General features: G+C 40.5%; 1 protein-coding gene across 2 annotated transcripts; it reads left to right on the forward strand.

Annotated features, from left to right (window-relative positions):
- Positions 1–3,878: 3,878 nt before the first annotated feature.
- Positions 3,879–21,600, forward strand: st8sia5 (ST8 alpha-N-acetyl-neuraminide alpha-2,8-sialyltransferase 5). 2 transcript variants are annotated; one of them, XM_080876130.1, is made up of 9 exons: positions 3,879–4,642; positions 9,218–9,325; positions 9,668–9,763; positions 13,160–13,252; positions 15,548–15,634; positions 16,946–17,090; positions 17,230–17,342; positions 19,404–19,496; positions 19,591–21,600. In XM_080876130.1, exons 1-9 carry the CDS (start codon positions 4,497–4,499, stop codon positions 20,051–20,053), a joined length of 1,344 nt encoding a protein of 447 aa, XP_080732256.1. In that variant the 5' UTR covers positions 3,879–4,496; the 3' UTR covers positions 20,054–21,600. The 2 variants fall into 2 exon arrangements, with proteins under 2 accessions (XP_080732256.1, XP_080732257.1); XM_080876131.1 differs by lacking the exon at positions 9,668–9,763.
- The last annotated feature ends 719 nt before the right edge of the window (positions 21,601–22,319 follow it).

The following is a 22,319-nucleotide window of genomic DNA, read 5'->3' on the forward strand; positions in this document are numbered from 1 at the left end:
AGGTAAAACAAAAAACAAACAAAAATATAATTTTATTTACTTACCGGCTGACTGGTGGTCTGAGTGGCGACACCGGCGTGCATGTTTTTATTTAATGAAAACACGACCTTTCGGACGCATTCCCGTATGAAAGAAAAAACTTATAGTAAAAAAGTATTTTTGTTTTATTTTGTTTTCTATAAATTGTATGTCGAGTAAGACGTGTTTCAGATTAGTATTTATTTAATATTAAGAGTGATATTCAAAATATAAGAATTTGATGAGTTAACAGAAGAAACGCACTCATTATTACATCGTAGTATGACACATGTCATCTTTATAAGGCTTACATTGATATTGTATATAAAAACATCAAGAGCTCAAGGAAATAAGAACTGTGTTTTTGCTTTTTTTAATGTCTGTAGCCTAAAAACTAAAAATACTTGTACAGTACTTCATAATATCTATTAAAACTCAATATTTAGTTAGAAACTAGAACAATTTTTTGAAACCCTATCTTCTAGATTCAAGTTACACAGAAACATGTTTCCTATGCAATGAAATCCTTTCTTTTTTCCGCAGAAAAAAATAGAAAAAAAATCATAATTTAAAAACAGTAGAAACAATTATAAAGAACTACACTAGGTACAATAAAATTAATGCAATAGAAATATAAGATATGCTAAATATATATAAATAAAATAAAAAGACTGAGCTGCAAAAGGCTATGCACACATTTACACAATTTACATTTTAGCATGCTACAGTAGCATGTGCAGTAGAAACAGTAATGAGTGGCAATCACCTGTGTGTAACTTGAGAAAAAGCAGACGGTTGTAAAACCATGGTTGCACGCTCATGTCAGATGACGTCTAATGGCCCCATTATACCTGCCGTGACACCCATGACGGGGTTGTCATGGGTGTCGTGCGGTGAATTTGACATCGCATCCTGTGTCACTTTGGCTGGTTGTGCACCTCTCGATTTTTGTAACTGCCACCACCACAGCTGGGCTGAAGACAGGAGTGTAGAATTGTGCTGGTTTTTACCACCACTTTAATGATATTCCAGTACAGAAGCTCAGAGACATGCAGATGTACAGTGAGATATTGGAACGGTTTGGAAACCTGAGAATTTGTGGGGGGGGGGGGAAAAAGCTTGACAATGGCTTCCAGTTTTGACTTCTTTTCTTCCTATATCAGCACTTATGTAGCGATATTGTCTGAGTGGTCACACCTGTTCAGGAGAATACTGCAGCGGCTTCTTGCACCTTAATGGTTTGTATGAATACAAGTGACTGTGAGATGAAGTTGCAGCAGGTATAATGGGGCCCAAATGGGAGTAGCAAAGGAAGAGTTATTTAGTTTGGAGATTCTAGATTTCATGTTTTTATACCTCCAGCCTGAGGGTAGAAGTCTGAACAGTCCATGTTGGGGGTAGGTAGAGTCACTGAGGATGGAGACAGCTATCCTATGAACTCTGTGATGGTAGATGCTCTGCAGAGAGGGCAGTGGAGTTCTAATCCTCTTTTCAGCAGTCCCAACCTCTCTCTGCAGGCGTTTGTGGTCCATAGCGTTGGTGTTGCCACAAGGTTTTGTTGCTGCCAGTCATGCGTCCTGTTACTGCAGTATCATCCGTGAACTTTAGGATGATGCTATCTTTGTGATAGGCGACCCATTTGTAGGTGAACAGGGTTGAGGATGCATCCCTCAACGCATCCCTCAGCCTATGTTTGTAGTAATGCTGACTGAAGTTCTGATAGGTGTGTGTCTATATAAGTGAGGGAGAGAAAAGTGTAGGATCTGAGGTGGACCTGTTGGATCAGTAGACATACTAAAGGGAGTATAGAGTGTCCGGAATGCTGTTCTGAATGTGGGCCAGCACCACTCTCTCAAAACACTTCATGATGGTCAGAGTGAGTGCTCATGACAGGTTGGCGGGCTCGTCTTGGGAAGCAGGACACTGGTTGCTTTTTTTAAACAAGGGGCACCAGTGCTCTGGCTGAGGGTGATGTTGAGGATGAAGTTGAGAACATCAGCTAGCTCACTGGCACATGCTTGAGGAGACCCTGCCCAGGGATGTTGTTTGGTCCTGCTGCCTTGTGAGGGTTGACCTCTTTCAGTTCTTTATGTGCCTGACCCGATGAGCCAGTTAGGGGAGGGGGTGAAGGGCAGGTTGTCCTGTATGTGTGCCTCCTCTCTGTGCTTTACCCGGGCGTCTCAAAGCGGGTGTAGAAGGTGAAGATTATCTGGAAGACTGTCTATGGAGCTGATGCTGTAGTCTGTGATGTGCTGTAGGCTTTGCCACGTCCACCTGGAGTTAGCAGTAGAATAGAAGCCATCCAGCTTCTCTCTGTACTGCCTCTTGGCTGCTTTCCTTAGTCCATACTTCACAGTACTTTCCCAAATATGCTGTTATAATGAACATTATGAAGAATAGTACAAGTACAACCTTAAAGTCCTCACTCGCACTGTGACCACAATCATGCGCTGCCTAACAACTTCAATGCAAATGCAAAAGTCTTAAAAAATGAATAAAAAAAAAATTAATTTCTGTTAACAATTTAATTTAATGAGCAGCAGTAAAAAGTTTAGAATTTCTAAAACACATAATAGCAACTGCAATTGTCTAGAAGTATTTAATTGCATTTCATTTAATTTCTATCAATATTTGAAAGTTATTCACTTGAAGAGTGATTGCAAACAGCAGTAATAACACTGCAGGGTACAACCACATAACAACAGCCTAATAAACTATTCAAAAAACAAAGATAATCACTCATTAATTTACTCACGCATTCAGCTAGACATTGTGCCAGACACTGTCTCAACTGTATCTCACCACCACGCTGCACACAATTGTCTCGATTGTCTGATAACCTTGAATAACACCATGTTGTGCCATATATCAGGCTTTAGAGCCCAGCAGGAAAATGACAAAGATCTCAATTTGGTTTAACAGTGATACAAGCACAAGGAACTATTCAGTCTGATGGGACAATAACTTTTGGCTCGCCTACTACAAATTTCCTATGACCAAAGAGAATGCTAAAACACATGTGGACATGTTTTACATATTTGAGGTGTTTCAAATATGGTAAACTGGCCGTCTGTTCCATCCGTACTCTGTCTACCTATTGAATAAAAGACCACATTTTAGTTAGCTTCAGAACAAAATACTGACATAGTCTTTGTGTGAGGTGCATTTGCTGATTATTCGCCAGACAGAGGACAATTTAATGAATCAATCAATCCTCCATCCATCTATCCATTTTCTTAACCTTGTACCCATTTCAGGGATGCTGGGATTATCGTAGCTGCCCTATAAGGCAAAAGGCTAAAGGTGGGGTATTAACAGGTAGAAACAAGGCAAGCTGGAATGCCTTGGAGTGAATCTGCACAGGCCCCAGGAGATCTTCCAAGTCTATACACCCACAACCTTCTTGCTGTGAGGCAACACATGCCATAGGATGACAAGACACATTTTAAAAAAATCTTTTATTTTTTAGTTGTATGTATTGTATGTACCTTGTATTAAAACGGGTCAGTCAGAAATAGGAGAAGTCAGAAGAAGGAGTCCTGCAGATACCGTCCAGTTACAGATCAGCTTGGCATCGATGGTCTGGCTCTGCAGGACAGTCTTTACTCATAGTACTTCTCTAGTTCTTACTCCATCCGCCTACTGCTAGTGTCGTTTTTGTAATGGAAGATAATCTGGTCATTTCTTTAAGTTTGCCCAGGCTCGCAGTTTAGAGGTGGAATATGGTAAACTTGTTTTTGTTTTGTTTTGTTATCAGCTTTGCGAGGTCATGTGAAGTGGGCGGCTGTAGATGTCGTGTCTGCGCAGACGCATCCTTGAACGGCAGACCGTGACCTTGCGTTTTGGCTGAGTATGGAGCATCTAAATGAATTACGGCGCGCCCCCGTCCGCCTGGCTGGGAAAAGGCGCATCCTCCTTCCTTTTTAGATTTCAGTCACGCACCTTTGCTCAGATTTGACAAGACGCACGAGGGATGTGTTTCGCTGTTATTCTCTCAGCCCCCCGATTTAAAGAAAAAGAGCGAGAATCGCGCTTATAAGAATCGATGCCTTTGCTTTGTCTGACTTGAGATCTCAGGATTTATTCTGCACCCAGCGCGCATTTTACACAAATCTGCACCGCTTGCACACGACGGAGAGACTGCGCCTCCTCGAAGCGGGTATAGGGCGATAACCGATAGGCACCGAGAATATCCTCCGGGGCCGTTCGTGCTTTTTTACTCAGACATTAAAAACAAAAACAAAACATAAGAATCGCGTATTTTAAAACAAGGTCACTAACGATTTGAGATCTCAAGCGCAGATCCCGGTGCACATCACCTTCCTCCGGTGATGCTGTGGTCAGAGAGCAGTAAAACAGACTAAAAGGGAAAACAATGTGATGGACAATGTCCACTCCAGCGGGTACGAGACACCTGCCATCCTGGTTCTGAATGCAGCGAAGAGAGACACCGAAGCGGGTGTCACCGTCAGCCCTGGATGCTGCGCCGAAAAATGGGATACTCCGACCCATCGTCGGGTAAAGACTTGCTCGGCAGCAGATCTCTTTGTTTCATATTTATTTGCGCGTTTGGGCTCGTCACACTTTTGCAGCAGATTCTCTACGGGAAAAACTACATCAAGAGGTAAGTGCTGATATTTTTTTACCCCACTCCTTTCTTCTCTTCAGCCACGATTAGAAAGAACATTAGAGCGCAGTCAGTTTCCAAGAGTGTAAGGATGACAGTGAGCGGTAAGAAGCATGCCTTTGTAGTCGTTGTTGATCATATCAGTGGCTTTTAATGGAAAAGGTAAAAATGTGAGTGATGAGGTAAGAACATGCTCAGTAGAAATGAGAGTAGTCTGGATGGTCTACATGTCGGGACAAGCTTTAGTGGCTGCAAAGAACAATAGCAATTAACCATCCATGTTTTTCTTTCTCCCCAGTGGCATAGAAACAATTTCCATTGGATTTCTTTTCCTTTTTGTTCCTTTTATTTTTGTTTTTTGATCTTTTCAGAAAACGAAGCATCACATTCATACCATACACAGTGCTTCAGCTGTGCATGGTAATGTTTTCCCCTTCTTTTTCGTTTTTTCTTCAAAGACCTTTCTTTGATTTCCGTTTCAGCCTTCTTGACTGGTCGTAGCCTACATCTGACAGAGGCATCAGATTTTCATAACACATATGAACGCTACTGGAGCTGATGATGGTGATGATGATGATGGTGATGATGATGACAGAAAGCAGCATGTTGAAGATGATGTGTATTTCTTTTTGGTCCCTGTTAAATAATTCATTTTACCAGGCTGCACCCTAGTGCACATGCTGCCACTGCAGAGCCACGTTTCATGCCTCTGCATCAGTATTTAACCCCTTGACAGAGGCGTTCCTTAGTTGGACCCTGGTTTGTAGTCCACTGTAAACCCACTGCAAGATTTATTTCCCAACTTTCAGGTCACTTTCTTTTATACTCTGTGCTTAAAATCCCCGTGAGACGAGCAGATGTTGAGAAGCTGGGATGTTTGAGCTTCAGGTGCTTCAAAAAGAAACATAAAACTTTACCCCCCCTCTCACCACCACCTCCAGATACTTTACCGACAGGACATATATGCTCACTAAAGCAAACATATATGTGCTGCAATCTGAAAGTCCCCCTCCCTCCCTCCCAAAAAACACACACACGCACACAACTAATCCCTCCCTTGCCACCCTGCCGGGCTGGTCTGATAATACTCGGCATGGATTCATGGCATCCTGACTTCTTCAGTGAGATGCATGAATTCAGACGCGAAGCACACACACTTTGTTTCGCCCCTGCGCCTTTTTTTGCTCTCCTCCTAGAGCTCGGCCTAGGAGAGAAGGGGAACAAGCCACACAACAGAAACCAGTTGGCTCAGCGGCAGCCATTTTGCTACAGTCTGTCTGCACACACCTCAGTGGGTGCGAGGGAAAGAGGAAGGGGACTGTGAGAGACCCAAGGAGTGTGATAAAAGGAATGTGTTTTCATGCATGCGTGTGTGTGTGTGTGTGTGAAACAGAGAGAGAGAGAAGCGTCATCTTATGATACCTACCCATGCATAAACAATCCAAAGTCATCCACATGGATTCGGCCACACCCAGCCTCTTCCCTCCTCCAAACCTTGGCCGGAGAACACATTGGCAGGATGCTTGCTGTGCACTTCTTTGCTTCAGTGCTTCACAGAAAAAAACAAAACATAAAAACAGATTGGTAATTACATGAGGCATGTAGGCTGGCTAGGATGGTTGCAGAGGAGACATTTGGGTGCTGGCAAACTGAATGATGGCTTATGGAGTAACAGTTTAGATGTATCATCACTCTTACATCAACTCACTCTGTGTATACGTCAGTGTTATGGCTGAAGGGGCTCTCAGTTCAATGCATGAGGATACCCATTAAAGTCAAACAGTACGACGTGCACATTGATGTACTTGATAAATCTGTCTGTGAATCTGACCGTTCAGTTTGAAAGGAGGCACCTTAGAGAGACACATAAATCCGCTCCCTGTCTGCCATCCTGGTGCCATCCAAAGGGGTGAAGTGGAGAGTGTAGGATTATAAAGTGGCAGCCCGAGATCGTTGAGGGACACCGCTGACACACTTCTGAGAACGAAGACATTAACTTTCAACTCCGCTTGACTTGAGGAGGGCGATCTAAAAATACTCTTGGATAGAGAGAATAGCACCCCGGGCTGCAGGGAGGAAGGGATTAAGAAAGGCACAGATGATGAGTGGCAGTGTAAATGCAACTAATTATGATAGTCATTATCAGTGAGTCTATTACTGCTTCAATTAATCATTTCACAAAATTACTGGCTGCCCTGTGGAGTCATGGATGTTTATTAAATCTTCTGGTTGCATTATGTAAGTGAGCTGTATCTCCCTGATTTTGAGCCTTTTCTCTTTGTGCGTGTGGGTTTTTTTTGTTGGTTTTTGTGCTGTTGACACAGCTGTAACTGAGCATTGATGTTAGCACATGGTATCAAGTCACCGCACTTTGAACAATATGAAGGAATATGAAGAGAAAAAGTAAGAGCACAAGCAGAGGAGAGGCTCAGCTACAGCCCAGTTTTCAGTTTTGGCCTGAACAACAGACGAGGTCGTCTTAGAGAAACACACAGCAGTGAAAAAGCATCCAGATCGATGTGCTGATGGAGTCAGAGCACATTAGTGCTACAGGGCAACTTAGTGATTGTTGCTTGTCTACAAATGCTTGCATTAGCATCTCATGTGGACTTATAGATGGGCTCCTAAGGGCTGATCCTGATCCTAAGCTGATCTGTGAGTCAGAAGTAATCTAATGTAGCTACATTTGTATGGAGCTTTTCTAGTCTTACCAGCCTGTCAAAGCACTCAAGTAATCACTTTTGGAGTTTGAATTTTTGCTACAACACGGAAGTATGTCAGATTAAACTCAAGCCTGCAGTAGGCTTGTTGTTTTGGCTATGACTAATTCAATTCTATTTATATCACAACAGCAGTAGCCCCATGGTGCTTTATACTGTAAGACAGAGACCCTACAACAATACAGAGAAAACCTCAACAATCAAACAGACGACTTTGAGCGAGCCCTTGGTGACAGTGGGAAGAAAAAACTCCCTCTTAACAGGAAGAAACCTCAGGGAGAACCTGGTTTAGGGAGGACTGGTGGTGATGGGAGGAAGACAGGACAAAAAACACACTGTGGAAGAGAAGTTTATGGGTTTAAGGTGTAGGTTAGATAACCTAATGAACCAAACTGTGCCGCTTTGAATAGCGTTGATTAGCTTTTGTCCTGTCTGAGGCACAAGAAGAGGGACAGAAGCCTCTCGAATTTTAGCGTTCGGTTCTGCAGCCGCTGCCATGGAGATGTTGAAGTGGCACTCAGAGCAGCTAAGCGCGCCTGCCGATTGGTATTGATGCGAGCCCCTGATGATAAATGCTCCATCACATAATGCATCCAGAAATGCTCTTTGGGTTCAATCTCCTCCTGCTGAAATTAGCACGACACCCACAAAGCACTCCTAGAAATGAGTCACGCATGAGTACTTGCATAATAGTCAGCATAACAGGAGAAGTTGTACTCCTCCGGATATTTAGATGTATGGAATGTGATGATGTTGAGAAAATCTCAAAGATCAAATTTTAAGTAAAAAAACAACACGTGAAAAGCACAAAAGTTTTCAAATGACTGGACATTTTTCCCCACAAAACTAAGGAATATACTTTAACGTGCTGACATTTCCCTTCATAAAGATCACATTTACCATTTAATCCTGGTGCCAGAAACCCTTCTAATGCACAAACACTGAGCTGAAAATAGCTTTCAACACATTTTCCTCCTGTCTAAGTAACATCTGCTGCATGTGCAGCAAAGGAGGAGGATGGATTTATTGAGAACAACAAAACAATACTGCCATTTTCAGATTTGATTGACAGCTAAAAATAGCTGCATTCCTCCATTTTCTCCCTCAAAGAAATCCCGGCTCTCGCTCCTGTAGAATGAGCTTTTTTTTATTCCGGGCACAGTTATAACATCCTATAAAACACATGCACCAAATGACCTCCTCTGATAAATGTACTGTGATGGCATCCAGCTGAAGTTAACATAGCGAGACCAAAGGTCAGGTTAAGCTTCTGCAAGCCATTGCATCTTTTTGTTAGGTACAGTATCGATGTATTAGTCTTTAGCTCTAAATTGAGATACCTCACCTGGGTTAGGTTCTTCTCACTCACTGAATACTATTAGATCTGGTGGCTTAAACCAATCTTCCCTTTGTTTCTCAGTAATATCTGGATGAAAAGATGGTCTAGATTGGCAGCTTAATACTATATTGGCAAATCTGCTGGCCGGTTGGCACTGATTATCGCTCATCTCTTAAATCACTCACTTCAATATATTGATTTACAAGTCTAACGCTCACACAAGCAAATATTGCACAGTGTGAATGTTTGAATCACACTCAGATTAGTGGCATCAGCCCAGCATAAATGTATCATTCAGATCACGGTGTCACTGTAACCCTGCTTGGTGTCATATACTGTCTTTCTTTAGCCAAAAAGCTGGTCCCCTCTTCCTCTGTATGTGCATGTGTGAGTGTGTAAAGGTACAACTTTTTCTGGGTTTTGTGACTGAACATATGCGATTGGGAGTATGTGTTTGACATTTGCACAATGGGGAAAATAAATCCCAAATAAACTGACTCATTTTCTTACTAGTGCGCAACAGTTTAGCCGACTCAAAGGGGACGAGACAGGAAATTGGACCGGTCCCGTTAATTTCTCCGATGACGGATCTCTGAAGCCTGCCAGAAATGGAAGGAAAAGGTACCTTTCCAGCGCCACTGACTGCACAACACCTCTGACAAAAGAGAGTGTGTGTGAGAGAGAGAGCGAGAGAGAGACTGAAAGGCAGAGTGAATGAGAGATCACAAGTTTCAAATCCACCATCTCTAGTGACGACCCAGCCCTGCATGCGTGGACTGGGCCGCTGATACCCCATGACTCCCCTCAGATGCTGTAGAAAGGGCTCAAGCCGAGGCACATTTGCACTTTTCTTCTCTACTTGTTATTGACATCTGCAGGTTTAGGAAGCTAGCAGGGGGTTGCTGATGTCACAGGGCTACATCACACGTTTAACTCTAACTTAACCTGTCTGCATGTTGACAGATGTTTCCGTCAGAATTTTCAGCCAGATTCACAGATCTCCGTAATAGTCACACCCTGCCTAGCTGATATTAAGAAGAAAAAAAAACGCCCTCAAAGGTAGGCCAGTTTGAAGGCATTTTTAGCATTTTCACAGAAACCCAAGAATATCTCTCTTTTTTTTTCATTAGTTTAAAAGGGATAAACTCTCATATTTTTTTCAGTGGTGGTTGCACTTCAGATTTGCTCTTGCATGTTGTCTGATCCCGTCCACCTCGACCCCTCCCAAATCCCTAAATCCCACCCCCTTTCAGAAGCTGGTTGAACCACGGTCTCCTGTTGATGTACTGGCTTCTCCTTGTATCTCTGTGTCGCATCCAGCACCCATTTCAAAATGCCTTGTCAACCTATGTCTCATACTGTTCTGCACAGCTCTGTGTGTATACCATATGCATAGTGTGGACACTTCTCCGCTCCTCCTATCTCCCCTTCTCACATCTGCATTGTCTCTCTCTGCGACCTGGATTTAACCCCTTTTCCCCACTGTACTCTCTTTGTTACAAGAAGACAGGAACGTGCCCGATTTTTTTCCCTCCCCGCCTCCCACACCCCACGAAATTGTGCTAAAATGCTCATCTTGGATTGGTTTTTTCAACCAGCAATTGCGCAGTCAATCTAAGAAGCCATAAGCGACGAAATTCACCTCATGGAGTAAATTGTTGTCTTGATTTCAGACCTGAACAGAGAACACTTGCAAAGGTTTTATCATCTTAGCTAAAACAAGAATGAACAGCCTCTATTCAGCGTGTCAAATATATTCTATGAGACCACCGCTCCTCTCTGTATAACCTCAGAAATACACTGCATCATCAGGTGGATGTAGACAACCAGTTTCATCGTTCCTTATTTGTACAATCTTATCCCAGCATCTTGTTCCTTTAATGCATCTCTCCATTGTATTGCTTGTTGCATCCTTTTATAATCTTTTTTTTCTTGCTTTGTTAACTCACCTCATTTACCTCACAGCCACAAGTAATATGCAGCAGTTTTATTCATCTTTCAAAACAGAATGCTCCATTTAATGTGCGACAGATACCAACATTCATTCTAACAAAGACACATTGCAGGTTCCCCCAATTCACATGTCATCATGTCCCTAACCAAGCATTATCAAAAACACTGTTAGCATTGCAAGAGCCCTCTAAAATTCTGATGTAGTTCTCCAGTATATGAATTCTTTCAGTTTAACAATAAGATGTAAAGAAAAGTAAAGTCTCTACCACAAGATATACAACAGATCAATATGTCCTTTGGGTTAAACAAGCCAACAAAAAACATTTAGGTGAATGAAGCCAGAAAGAGATGGATCAGTTCTGTGCCTCACTGATAAGATAAGATAAGATAAAAACTTTATTAATCCCTCGGGTGGGTTCCTCTGGGAAATTCGGTTTCCAAAAGCACAGCACCGACAGAAGTTACAGTTACAGAATATTATATATATACACACACACACACACACACACACACACACACATATAAATACAGAGACATATATAAATAAAATATACGAAGGGGATAAATAGAATAAATAGGAATAAAAATAAAAATAAACTGCCGAACCTTAACAGGAAGATTTTGGATCAGGATAAAGATAGCAATCTCATGAGGGTAAGACAGTTTACAAATGCATCATATTGATGGTGTAAGAACAAAAACCCCCCGCAAATGTGAAAAAAACCCCATCTAAATAACCACTAAAGCAAGACTGTGGCCTACAGTGCTAATGTCAGAATAACTTTATATAATGCTGAATTTTTATTGAGTCCATGCATGTTACATGTAGTGTCAAAGAAGCGCACGTGGAAAACCCATGACAGATTTCAGTCGCACATGTATTTACAGTTAGCTAGGGTTAATGTTAGCAGGCATCGCAGCAGAAATATAGCAAATGGTGCTGTGGTAATAGGATAAGCATGAGGGAAAATACATGTGTTTCCTTATTTTTTTTCCCCTCAGAACCTAAATCATGTAACATGTTCAGTTCAATTTTCATCCCTGGCTTCTAAACATGTGCAGTGTGAAAGATGGATGTAGCTTCTGGGTCTGAAGGTGAAGCCACCATGGCTTGCATTCTTTTGAATGGTCAGCAGGGGGTGAAGTCCCTTACTCTTTGAACAGTCAGAGCCTGCTCACCACACCTGGTTTTTAAAGCACCAGGGTGACCACATGAAAACGTTCAACTTAATAACTTCTGTGATGGTGGCTACGTGCATCTTTGATACTGTCTGTGCTTCTAACCCTAGGATGAAACCAAACATCTCCATAACGGAGTCTCTTTGCTTCACAGATGTACATCCAAGCTATTTCAACAAAGCATTATAGTAATTAGTGATATTTAAAAATCGACTACCCAACAAAACATAATACTAGCAGGCTCCTATTCCTCCATACTAACCACGCCCCCCACCACACACACATTTTATCCTGACCGCTTTCTGATCACGTTTAAACAAAAGGCTGGAAGAAATGAGGCATCAGTACACAGAAATACAACAGCCGACTTTAAATTTCCCAGCCAGCATGGCTCTTTTTCCAGCGTTCTTCACACGACCATTTTGTGAAATCAACCAAAAGCACACCACACATTAAAGACATTATTTTTGTATACTTTTTGGTTAATGTTGCCATTCCAGTGTAACGATTGTTTCACATGTGTCTAAAAGAAGCTCTTCCAATTCTTTAGTCCTTATTAAAAAAGATAAAATTCCTCCCAAACTCTTTGTTTGTTATTACCTCTTTGTTATGGTTACTTGTTTGCATGACTACTGTTGTATGTGTTCATGTTTACAGTGTGACAAAATTGTAATAAATCAGTCAAACTGTCACGTTACTCCAGCCAGCACAGCTGATATACTTACTTACTCCTCACACAAAAGCACCGACCCGGCCACGCTCATAACCACCAGATGCTACACCGCTAAACCGTCTAATCCACCATTTTAGCAAGCCAAGCACTGGAATCAGCCCTATTTCCTTGTCTGTTTCTCTCCTAATTCAACATGTGAACATACAGTGTATGCACACATTTTAGCCCCAGAGTACCAATGTTACACCATGCAAGTTCTCATCATAGCCAGTGAACTATATAAAAATATGAGAGGTGCTACGTTTCTTCACTTAGTGTATGACATTGGTTTAGACTAAGATGTAACAGAATCTGGTGCAAGTGTCCAGTAGACATGTTACTATCTTGTTTGTGACGCCTAAAATCAGTGACATCATTTCTGTCATTTGTCATTCCACAATGCTCTACTGATATTCTAGTATTTCATAAAGTCAAACCATAGACATTTTATATTAAAAATGAAATATTTTTTCTTATTGTGACCTTTAAACACACTGTTTTACATATATATATATTATTTAAGCATAGTGTATTTTATCTCTTCTGTTTATTGTTAAATTCTTTTATGTTGAATAGATGTAAGCAGAGGATGACTCTTTTTATCCCTCCAGGTATCTGGAAAACTATGATGGCTCCTTTGATTACAACTCTACTGCATGCAGGGAGCTCAGACAGGAGATTATAGACGTCAAAGTGCTGACAATGTGAGTGTCCGATTATGTTTCATCTAACAAGGTAAAAAAATCTCCAAGGTAATCCTGCGTGTTTATCATGTATGAAAGTATTCATGTGTCAGGAGTAGGGTTCACTGGTACAGTGTCAGTGAAGATAAATTGAGTAGTAGAAGAAAAAAAAAAAAACGCATGAAGAAGTTAAAAATTAAGCATCACCACCAGCGTAAGAGTAACTAGCATTTTCAAAACAATGTCTGGTTCTGGATGACAACAATATGAATCCAAGTCAAAGCAGGAGTTCTAAACTCTTTTGTAGCTTAACTGAACTAAAAGAAGCAATAATTTTAACTAAATGCAACATAAATACATAAAATGAAAAGTTTATTTATTCAAGTAATTAATAATTAAATTACACTGTACCAGTTTAGCCAAATCACATGTAAAATTTACAGGTAATCAGATTACTTAAAGTCAGCATTTTAGGTGTAAATATTTTTCAAACTTGATGATGAGATGTCTATCATCCCTGACTGCTCCACTAAGAGTATTGGCAAGATATTGATGATATTTTAACAAAGGGCCAATCTTGTGGCCCTTTGTTAAGGGCCACAAGATTGGCCCTTAACAATCTTGTTAAAAAAACAACAACAACTCTAAAATGACATCCTGTACTTGTGTACAACTTAGCTTAGAGAATAAGCTAAGTTGTGCTCATGGTGAAGGTAGTATTGGTAGTTTTACAGGCATTTTCAAGAATTGCTCGTCCTTCTAAAGTATTGGTCAGGTTTTAGTGAAGTTGTCCTCCTTGACAACCTTGACACATCTCAGCAGATTTTAATTCTCATTAGTTTACAGTCATTATAGCCAACTAATGACTGCAGAACTTTTCATCTGTATGTCACACATTACAATATCATGTGAAGTGTGATGAATGCAAGCCAAATGTGTCAACAACATTCTGATTATTTCTTTGTAAGCTGAGGCTTTGTTGGCAAAAATGGGCTAAATCTATTCTAGCATGCTAACATTCTCAATGCTACAACTTAATACTGCACAAGGCACAAAATAAATCTGAAAAGGATAGTATTTGAAGATACTTGAACATGATTCCATTAAAGATGGATGAGAGCTCTGTTTTGGAAGCCCCTGTGTTAGCATTTTGACTTCTGACATGTTGGTTTTTTAACGCTAGAAGTGGCTATTTTAAGATGAGAAGGTGGTGTGTTATCAGCTAACATTAGGAGGCTTAATTTGCAAAGTCTCCCTACATACAGGGTGTTTTAGTGCGTAGTGTAGAAAGCAATACTTGCTTATTTTGGCTAAACTAGCACTAGCACCGTGAAACATGGTGAAGAGGCCCACCAATAGAAGACCAATATTATTTGTTTTCTTGCTGTTGGGCAGCAGTTTTTGACACTGGCGTGATGAAAGATTTCAAGGCAACCCAATGAATTTTGTCAACCATCCAGTATCATAAAAGTTCACAGTAATAGTTATTGAGTTATTAAAGGTCAACCAGCTAAGTAAACAACACTTTCAGGTCTGGAGTCATGCCATAGTGTGACCAAAAAGACAAACAAAAATAAGTACATGTTTCAGTAAGTACACACAGTGTCAATACAGTTGACACATTTGCTAGCGCAGATTATTTTATGTTGTTACTTCAGGCAATTCTTGACCATTTGAGCAGTTTCATTACTCAATAACATCCATTTTGTTGCCAACACTATTGAGCCAAGTTGTTGCGCTTCTTATTTTCTTATCACTACAGGACACTATAAATAACATGCTTACAACATACAGTAGATCACTGGCCAGATTCATTCAATGAGCCACTTGCTCCAAAGGCAATCTGAGCAGCATCTTTCCTCTTGTGTGAATATGAACAATGTCCAGTGACCTTTTGCATGTGGCCCTCAGGCTGGCAGCTTAATTATCAAAATCATACTGAGTGCTCAATGAAAGCCCTAGAACGACTCTGGCTGCGGCAGGGAACAGCTGTTGTCACTCTGGCAGGCAGCAAAATGAACGCACAAGCCTGACTCCCAGAGCAAATCACGCCGCCCCAATCATCTCCAAGGGCATGTCAGTTCAAGGACATCTATTTACAGATGTGCTTTCTGTTAATGAGTCGAGATCCAGGGTGATCAGTAAAGTTGCAGTAAATTTTTTGGCCTCTGGTTTATCTTTTTGAAACGTTTAAGGTGTTTCTTCAATTTGTTGCCTCTTCAGAAATAATGGTTAATTGGAAAAACCATGTCAGTCGGAATAAAGTCGTCTTTCCTCATCCCACAAGTCTCTCAATCCTGTCCGTCTCTCTACCAGGGTGAAAACGTCAGATCTCTTTGAAAGATGGCGAAACCTGCAGGTGTGTAGGTGGGAGCAGAACAAGGAGGAGGCCAGCAACTTTAAGTAAGTGTTACTCATTCTGAGCAGAGGAATTATGTATGTAAATGTCTGCATTTATCGAAAAGGTCTTTTTTCTAAAGACTGTGTTTTTTGTGAAGTGCACTGGTTACCTTTTGAATAGTTTAAAAGAAACATTATTATCTATTATCACCTTGACATTTATTGGTTTGGAAGTCCTCTACAGAAAATTAATGATTACTTCTGCTGATAAAATGTAGTTAAAATACAGTAAACTTTACAAGCCAAATATGTACAAATAGTACAGAATATGGAGAATACCAACCCCAAATTTTATAGAACAATATTTCGATGAACTGACTGTTGGGGAATCATAAATAACCAAGTAGAATAAGATGAAGGATTAGTATCCTGGATAAAATACTATATATTCTTACATAGAAAAGAAAAAAGCAAACATGTTCAGGATCTTACTATATACACTCAATGGGAGCGTTTTTGGTTACACCCTGCTAATACTGGGCTGGACTCCTTTTTGTCTACAGAATTTAACTCTTGGTGTCACAGCTTCAACAAGGTGCTGGAAACATTCAGAAATGTTGGTCTCAATTGACATGATAGCATCACACAGTTGCTAGAGATTTTTTAGCTGCACATCCATGATCTCAATCTCCATCACGTCCTTGGAGAGCCCATGTGAACTTTAGCATCAGTTTCTGTAGCCCATCTGCTTCAAGCTTTGATATGTTGTGTATTCAGAGATGCTTTTCTGTATACTTTGTATATAATCAATGGTTATTTGGGTTTCTGATGTCTTCCTGTCACCTCAAAACAGCTTGGTCATTTTTCTTTGACCTCTGGCAACACCAAGACATTTTTGCCCAGAGAACTGCCACTCACTAGGTATTTTATCCTTGAGATAGTTGTGTGGGAAATCCTTAGCTCCTGAAATACTCAAAAATACCACCCTGTATGGCAACAACCATTCAAAGTAATTCACCACCTATTAGGTTGTCTTGACCAGCTCTACATGCCAAAAGGCATTGAATTGCTGGATGACATTTGCATTAACAAGCAAGTGTATCTAACAATGTGACCAGTGATCTATAAAACTATCATCTTTGGGTTCTGGGCTCTTTAAAAAATGTGCAAACTCATTAATCAAAGGTATGTTTTAAGACGATATCAAGAGCTGAAATAACATTTTATTTAAAAAGACATTGTTAATTTGTAATGACCATCTTTTGATAAACAACCCAAAACAATTAGGATGTAAAGGTTGAAATAATTTTGGTTTTGATCTTACCGTGCATCTTCTAAAGCTAAGTTTTACTTTTCTTTGGTGTCGTCCTGAAGGATGTCTCTGTCGCGCTGCTGTAATGCTCCTAACTTTCTGTTCACAACCAAGAGGAACACTCCTGCAGGGACCAAGCTGAGGTACGAGGTGGACACCAGTGGGATCCTTCCCATTACTACTGAGATCTTCAAGATGTTACCAGATGTGAGTTCACCACCTCTTTATGAGTGTTTGCTATTTTCTACTGTATCTGTGGGCATTTCCAAACCTGCTGATCTGATGTGTTTTATTTCAAAAGTTCTTGTGTTGTGTTCATTTGACATTACCACCTCATGTCTTTCAGGATATGCCGTATTCCAAGTCGCAGTTCAAGAAATGTGCTGTCATTGGAAATGGTGGTATCATCAAGAACAGCAAATGTGGAAAGGAAATTGACTCAGCAGATTTTGTTTTTAGGTATTCACGATGCAGTCTTTTAGTATTTGATATGTGAGAGTTGTACAGTGTTACCTGGAATTCTGTTCTGATTTAATATTCTTGATCTTTATATTAATTTCGAGGAATACATACAAATTGTCATTGAACAATTGGTGGTTAATTGAGAATGAATAATAAAAAATAATAATGAACGAATATTAAAACTTTAACTTGGGAAAAATTACATGACAAGAAGTCATAAAAGTACTTCCTCTTTCATGCAAAATTCTTTGAAATTTTACCCCAACCTTTAAACTCAAAGCATCAAATAATAAACTAGCACTAAATTCTGAAATCTACACACTGAACAGCCACAACATCAAAACCACTGAAGCGTATTACTTGGATCGTTGTAGAATCCAAGTTTCTGCTAGTAAATCCTTGGTTCTACCATTCACAAAAATGGAACTTTGTAACTTTGACATTTAACTTCCAACCAAGTATTGTTGAAGAGTGGCTTCCCAAAAGCCCAAGGTATTGAGCCTTCAAACACCTTAAATCCCAATTTGATTGAGTGTCTGGGGATTCAGCATGACAAGCTGCCAATGTTGCAGATCCAGATACCAAAGGACATCCCTGGAGGTACTGTTAATGTCCTGAAGGATCAGAGTTGTTTTAGCAAAATGAATATGAAGTGGTTTAATGTTGCTGCTGATCAGTGTAGTCCCATAGACCTCGCTTCACCAAGAGAAATTCAAATGTTAAAATTCCTGTTTATTCCAGTTACAGTGGTGGAAATAATTATTGATCCCCTGCTGAATATACAAACGAATGAACACTTTCTAATTTTTATGGTCGTTTCATTTTGATACAGATAAAGAAAAAAAACATTACATAAAAGTTATAAGTTGAGCTTCATGTCATTGAGTGAGATAAGTATTTCGATACGTTTCTTGTAGCTGGTCAGTTTTCACACATCTCAGGAGGGATTTTAGTCCACTCGTCTTTATAGAAACTCTCTAAATCATTTAGATTTCTTGACTGCTGTTTGGCAACTCGCAGCTTCAGCTCCCTCCATATATTTTCTAGGACTGAGTTCTGGAGACTGGCTGGGCCACTCCATGGCCTTAATGTGCTTCTTCTTTCCCCACTCCTTTTCCCTAGTGGTTTGTTTTGGGTCATTGTCACGCGGAAAGACCCATGACCCATTTTCAGTCTTCTGACTGAGGGAAGTAGGTTCTCATCACTTTATGATTTTATATTTTTTTCTTTTCTTAATAATTGCACCAGCAGTTGTCACCTTCTCACTAAGCTTCTTGCTGATGGTCTCGTAGCCCATTCCTGACTTGTACATGGTGCGATCTTGTCTCTGACGTCCTCTGACGAGTCGTTGTTCTTGCCCATGGTGGCAGACAGGTTTGAATAATAGAAACTGATTGTGTGTACAGGTGTGCTTTATGCACATAACAAACTGAGATCAGGATAGTACGAATAGTGGGAGTCACAATTCTGGCTGGTAGGAGATCAATACCGATTTCACTTAATAATGGATTGGATTTATATAGCGCTTTTCAAGGCACCCAAAGCGCTTTACAATGCCACTATTCATTCACTCTCGCATTCATACACTGGTGGAGGCAAGCTACGGTTGTAGCCACAGCTGCCCTGGGGCAGACTGACAGAAGCGAGGCTGCCATTTCGCGCCATCGGCCCCTCTGGCCAACACCAGTAGGCAAGTAGGGTAAAGTGTCTTGCCCAAGGAGACAACGACCAGGACAGAGAGCCAGGGGATCGAACCGGCGACCTTCCGGTTACAGATACGGTTCCCAACCCCCCTGAGCCACGGTCGCCCCAAATGACCTGCAAATCAGTTTATGCCTTTTGTGTAATGTGTTTTCTTCTGGATTTTTGGTTGGTTAACCAATTTATGTAATTTATTGTAAAAAGAAAAATACCCCAACAACTTCTTATTAAAACTATTATATGATTACTTGTGCAGCTCTTCAGGTTGTCTCCTCAGCATGCCTCTTTTTAAACATATCAAGTCAAATCTAAATGATTATTAAACTCTAGTGAAACGTTATTTTCCTTTTTTTGCAGATGCAACATACCGCCCATTAATGACAAATATTCAGCAGATGTTGGGACTAAAACAGATCTGGTGACAATAAACCCGAGCATTATAACTGAGAGGTACTGTAAATATGGGTCTGAGAAAGAACACCTCTTTAGCTCAGCTTCTGCCAATGATCTTTTCCTTTTATCACATGAATCACTTTCTCTGCAGATTTCAGAAGCTGGAGAAATGGCGGAGGCCGTTTTATGACGTCCTTCAGAATTACGAAAACTCCTCAGTGGTGCTACCCGCGTTCTACAACACCCGCAACACCGACGTGTCATTCAGAGTTAAGTATATGCTGGATGATTTTGACTCCCAGAGAGGTGTGTTCTTCTTCCACCCGCAGTATCTGCTTAACGTGCAGCGCTTCTGGGCGGTGCAGGGCGTCCGCGCCAAACGGCTCAGCAGCGGCCTGATGCTAGTCACCGCCGCATTAGAGATGTGCGAGGAGGTCCACCTCTACGGTTTCTGGGCGTTTCCTATGAACCCCTCTGGCATCTTCATCACACACCACTACTATGACAACGTCAAACCACGGCCGGGCTTTCACGCAATGCCTCATGAAATTTTCAACTTCATTCACATGCATACACGTGGGATCATCAACGTACACACAGGGCCATGCGCATGATCCCTCACTCTAATTAGTAATTTGCTTTAATGCAACTGCTCAAGATTTGACCTTTTAATTTGTCTTTAGGCCAGTTTTCATCACGGCAATCTCAGTTCAGGCAACTATTTTGACCCCAGTTCAAACAGAGTTGGCCTTGGGACACTCTCATCTACATGTTGAAGATTTCTCTTCTGCCAGCATCTTATCTCCGACTGTCAGACCATTGGATGCTTGTTTTTAATGTGAACAAAGTGGTCTTCATAGTGATGTTGTTTCTGTGGAGTTTTCTAGTGGCTCGGCTGTACAGAGGTGTTGTTTTTCTACTTGGTCACACAGATATTTAAGCCCGTCTTCTTCTCTCTTTTTCTCAGACACTCTGTGGGTGTGGCAGCTTTTAATGTTTGTGTAAAAAAACAACAAAAAAAACAAAGTCTGAATCTTAATATTCAGCTAATATTTTAAAAAATATGAAAAGAAAATCAAACTGTAAAATTCAGTTGTCTACTTTTGTAATCTATTTCCTATTCACCATATTCCCTCGGTGAATATTTTAAAAACACTCTTGAAACGGCCTGTTTTCCGCGGCCTTCTTTCTCCCATTTCCAAATATTTCTCATCATTTCTGGTGGAAAAGAGGCAAGATTTTCTTTTCGTTTTTTGGGGGAGGAGTGGGGTGTCATAGATTAGGGTGAAAGCTAGAAAAATATTTTGCAATACACCAACTCCACAGAACTTTTGGCTTTCCAGTTTTTAAAGCAACCCAGCCTATCGCTGTCTTTCATGTCTTAAGCCTTATTGCCTTATGAGGTATGGAATCCCTCTGTATGATGTGCAGACAACGTTTTTAGTTTGCCTCTTTTCATCCAAGCACAACCCTAGCACACTAAGGTAAAGCAATTCATGTGCAGTTCATGGCTTGTATTCTACTGGAGTCCCTCCCTGTAAACTCCACTCATAACCACGTAGTGCTCTGCATGACTTTACTCTATACTTGGCTTTGTGTGTGCCTGCTTCAGCGATCACTGATATAGCCTATGTTTACACTTAAGCCTCAACTGAAGCTCACAGTGCTTTTGGAGATGTACACAAGACTCTTGCTTGGAGAAAGATTGATGGATATGTTAAAGTGGCTGAGATGATGTGGTATCATTTTCACTTATGACCCCCAAAAATGTATTATGCTACTGTGGTACACTGGAAAGTCATAAAAGGTTTTTCTATTTGTTTTGTTGTATGCAACAAATTATTTCACTTGTGAGACTGTAACTTTACTTTTCAGTCACTCCTCTGTTCATGCTCAGCTGTGCACTTGTCCATTATTTCTTTAAATGCATTACAAATAAGATTTTAAAAAAAATGCTGTTTCCTTCATGTCTTTATACAGACTCTTTGTGTGTTTATGGAGCACCAAAAAGTTTCGAGCTAAATTGCTCTACAGTCACAGTTAATGAGCAAGAGTGGAAATAGAGGGGATCTGGTCTGTGTAAAGAATGGAGGTAATATATAACACAGTGCTTCTTAAATGACTCTGGATCATTCTTTATACTGCTACTGTGCTTGTAAATAAACTTGTCTGAATTTTCACTTGTATGTTCATTATTTTGTGTTGGGATGAGAGTGTGAATGAATGCACTGCTGTGTGAAGTGAAAATGTGACCACACATGAATAAAAACATGCATCAAAACTCTGCATTAAAAAAAGTGTAAAACAATAAACTTGTAAAACCACAGCCTCAATGTGCACTCCACAGCTATCCTAAAAAGTTGATTCTGTTCAAGAACAGGCGAAAAAAGGCTAGCTAAAACAAATACATGTCCTCAACTCACAGGTATAAGTAGCTGAGTGATGCATTTTTCAAAAAATTATTACACACCTGTGAAACTGAAATTTTAGGGCAGCTGAGCTGAATGTGAATTAGAAAAAAGTTTGAAATTTTGGCAGGCGAGAGACAAACAATAACTCCTGGGGAGGAAAAGTGCAGTGAAGCAATCCAATGAGGTTTGACTCTTTGCTGTCAGCCAATCTTTGGGTAATCTGATGTTGAAAGACCAATATGACCAAACTCTGCCCTTCTCCTTGATGCCTGCATCATCAGGTGTCAGATGGCAGCAATAAGGCTAATGGGATGATTTGGCACATTGTCAAATGCAGATGTGTATGCCAGTGAGGCAGAGATACAACAGCAATGCAAAGGAACTTATGCATGAAACAGGGTGTCATTATTATTTATTTCTTAAGTTTATTTCTCTTATTTCTATTTATAATTTATTGTATAAGTCCCTG

The sequence above is a fragment of the Rhamphochromis sp. 'chilingali' genome, assembly GCF_963969265.1.
Source record: "Rhamphochromis sp. 'chilingali' genome assembly, chromosome: 2".
In the NCBI taxonomy this organism is placed as follows: domain Eukaryota; kingdom Metazoa; phylum Chordata; class Actinopteri; order Cichliformes; family Cichlidae; genus Rhamphochromis; species Rhamphochromis sp. 'chilingali'.

Excerpts from the sequence above, each read along its gene's own strand:
- st8sia5 (XM_080876130.1), top strand. The coding sequence starts at position 4,497 with ATGCTGCGCCGAAAAATGGGATACTCCGACCCATCGTCGGGTAAAGAC. Across the intron at positions 15,635-16,945 it reads GAGGAGGCCAGCAACTTTAA|GATGTCTCTGTCGCGCTGCT; the intron begins GTAAGTGTTACT and ends GTCGTCCTGAAG. Across the intron at positions 19,497-19,590 it reads CCGAGCATTATAACTGAGAG|ATTTCAGAAGCTGGAGAAAT; the intron begins GTACTGTAAATA and ends CTTTCTCTGCAG.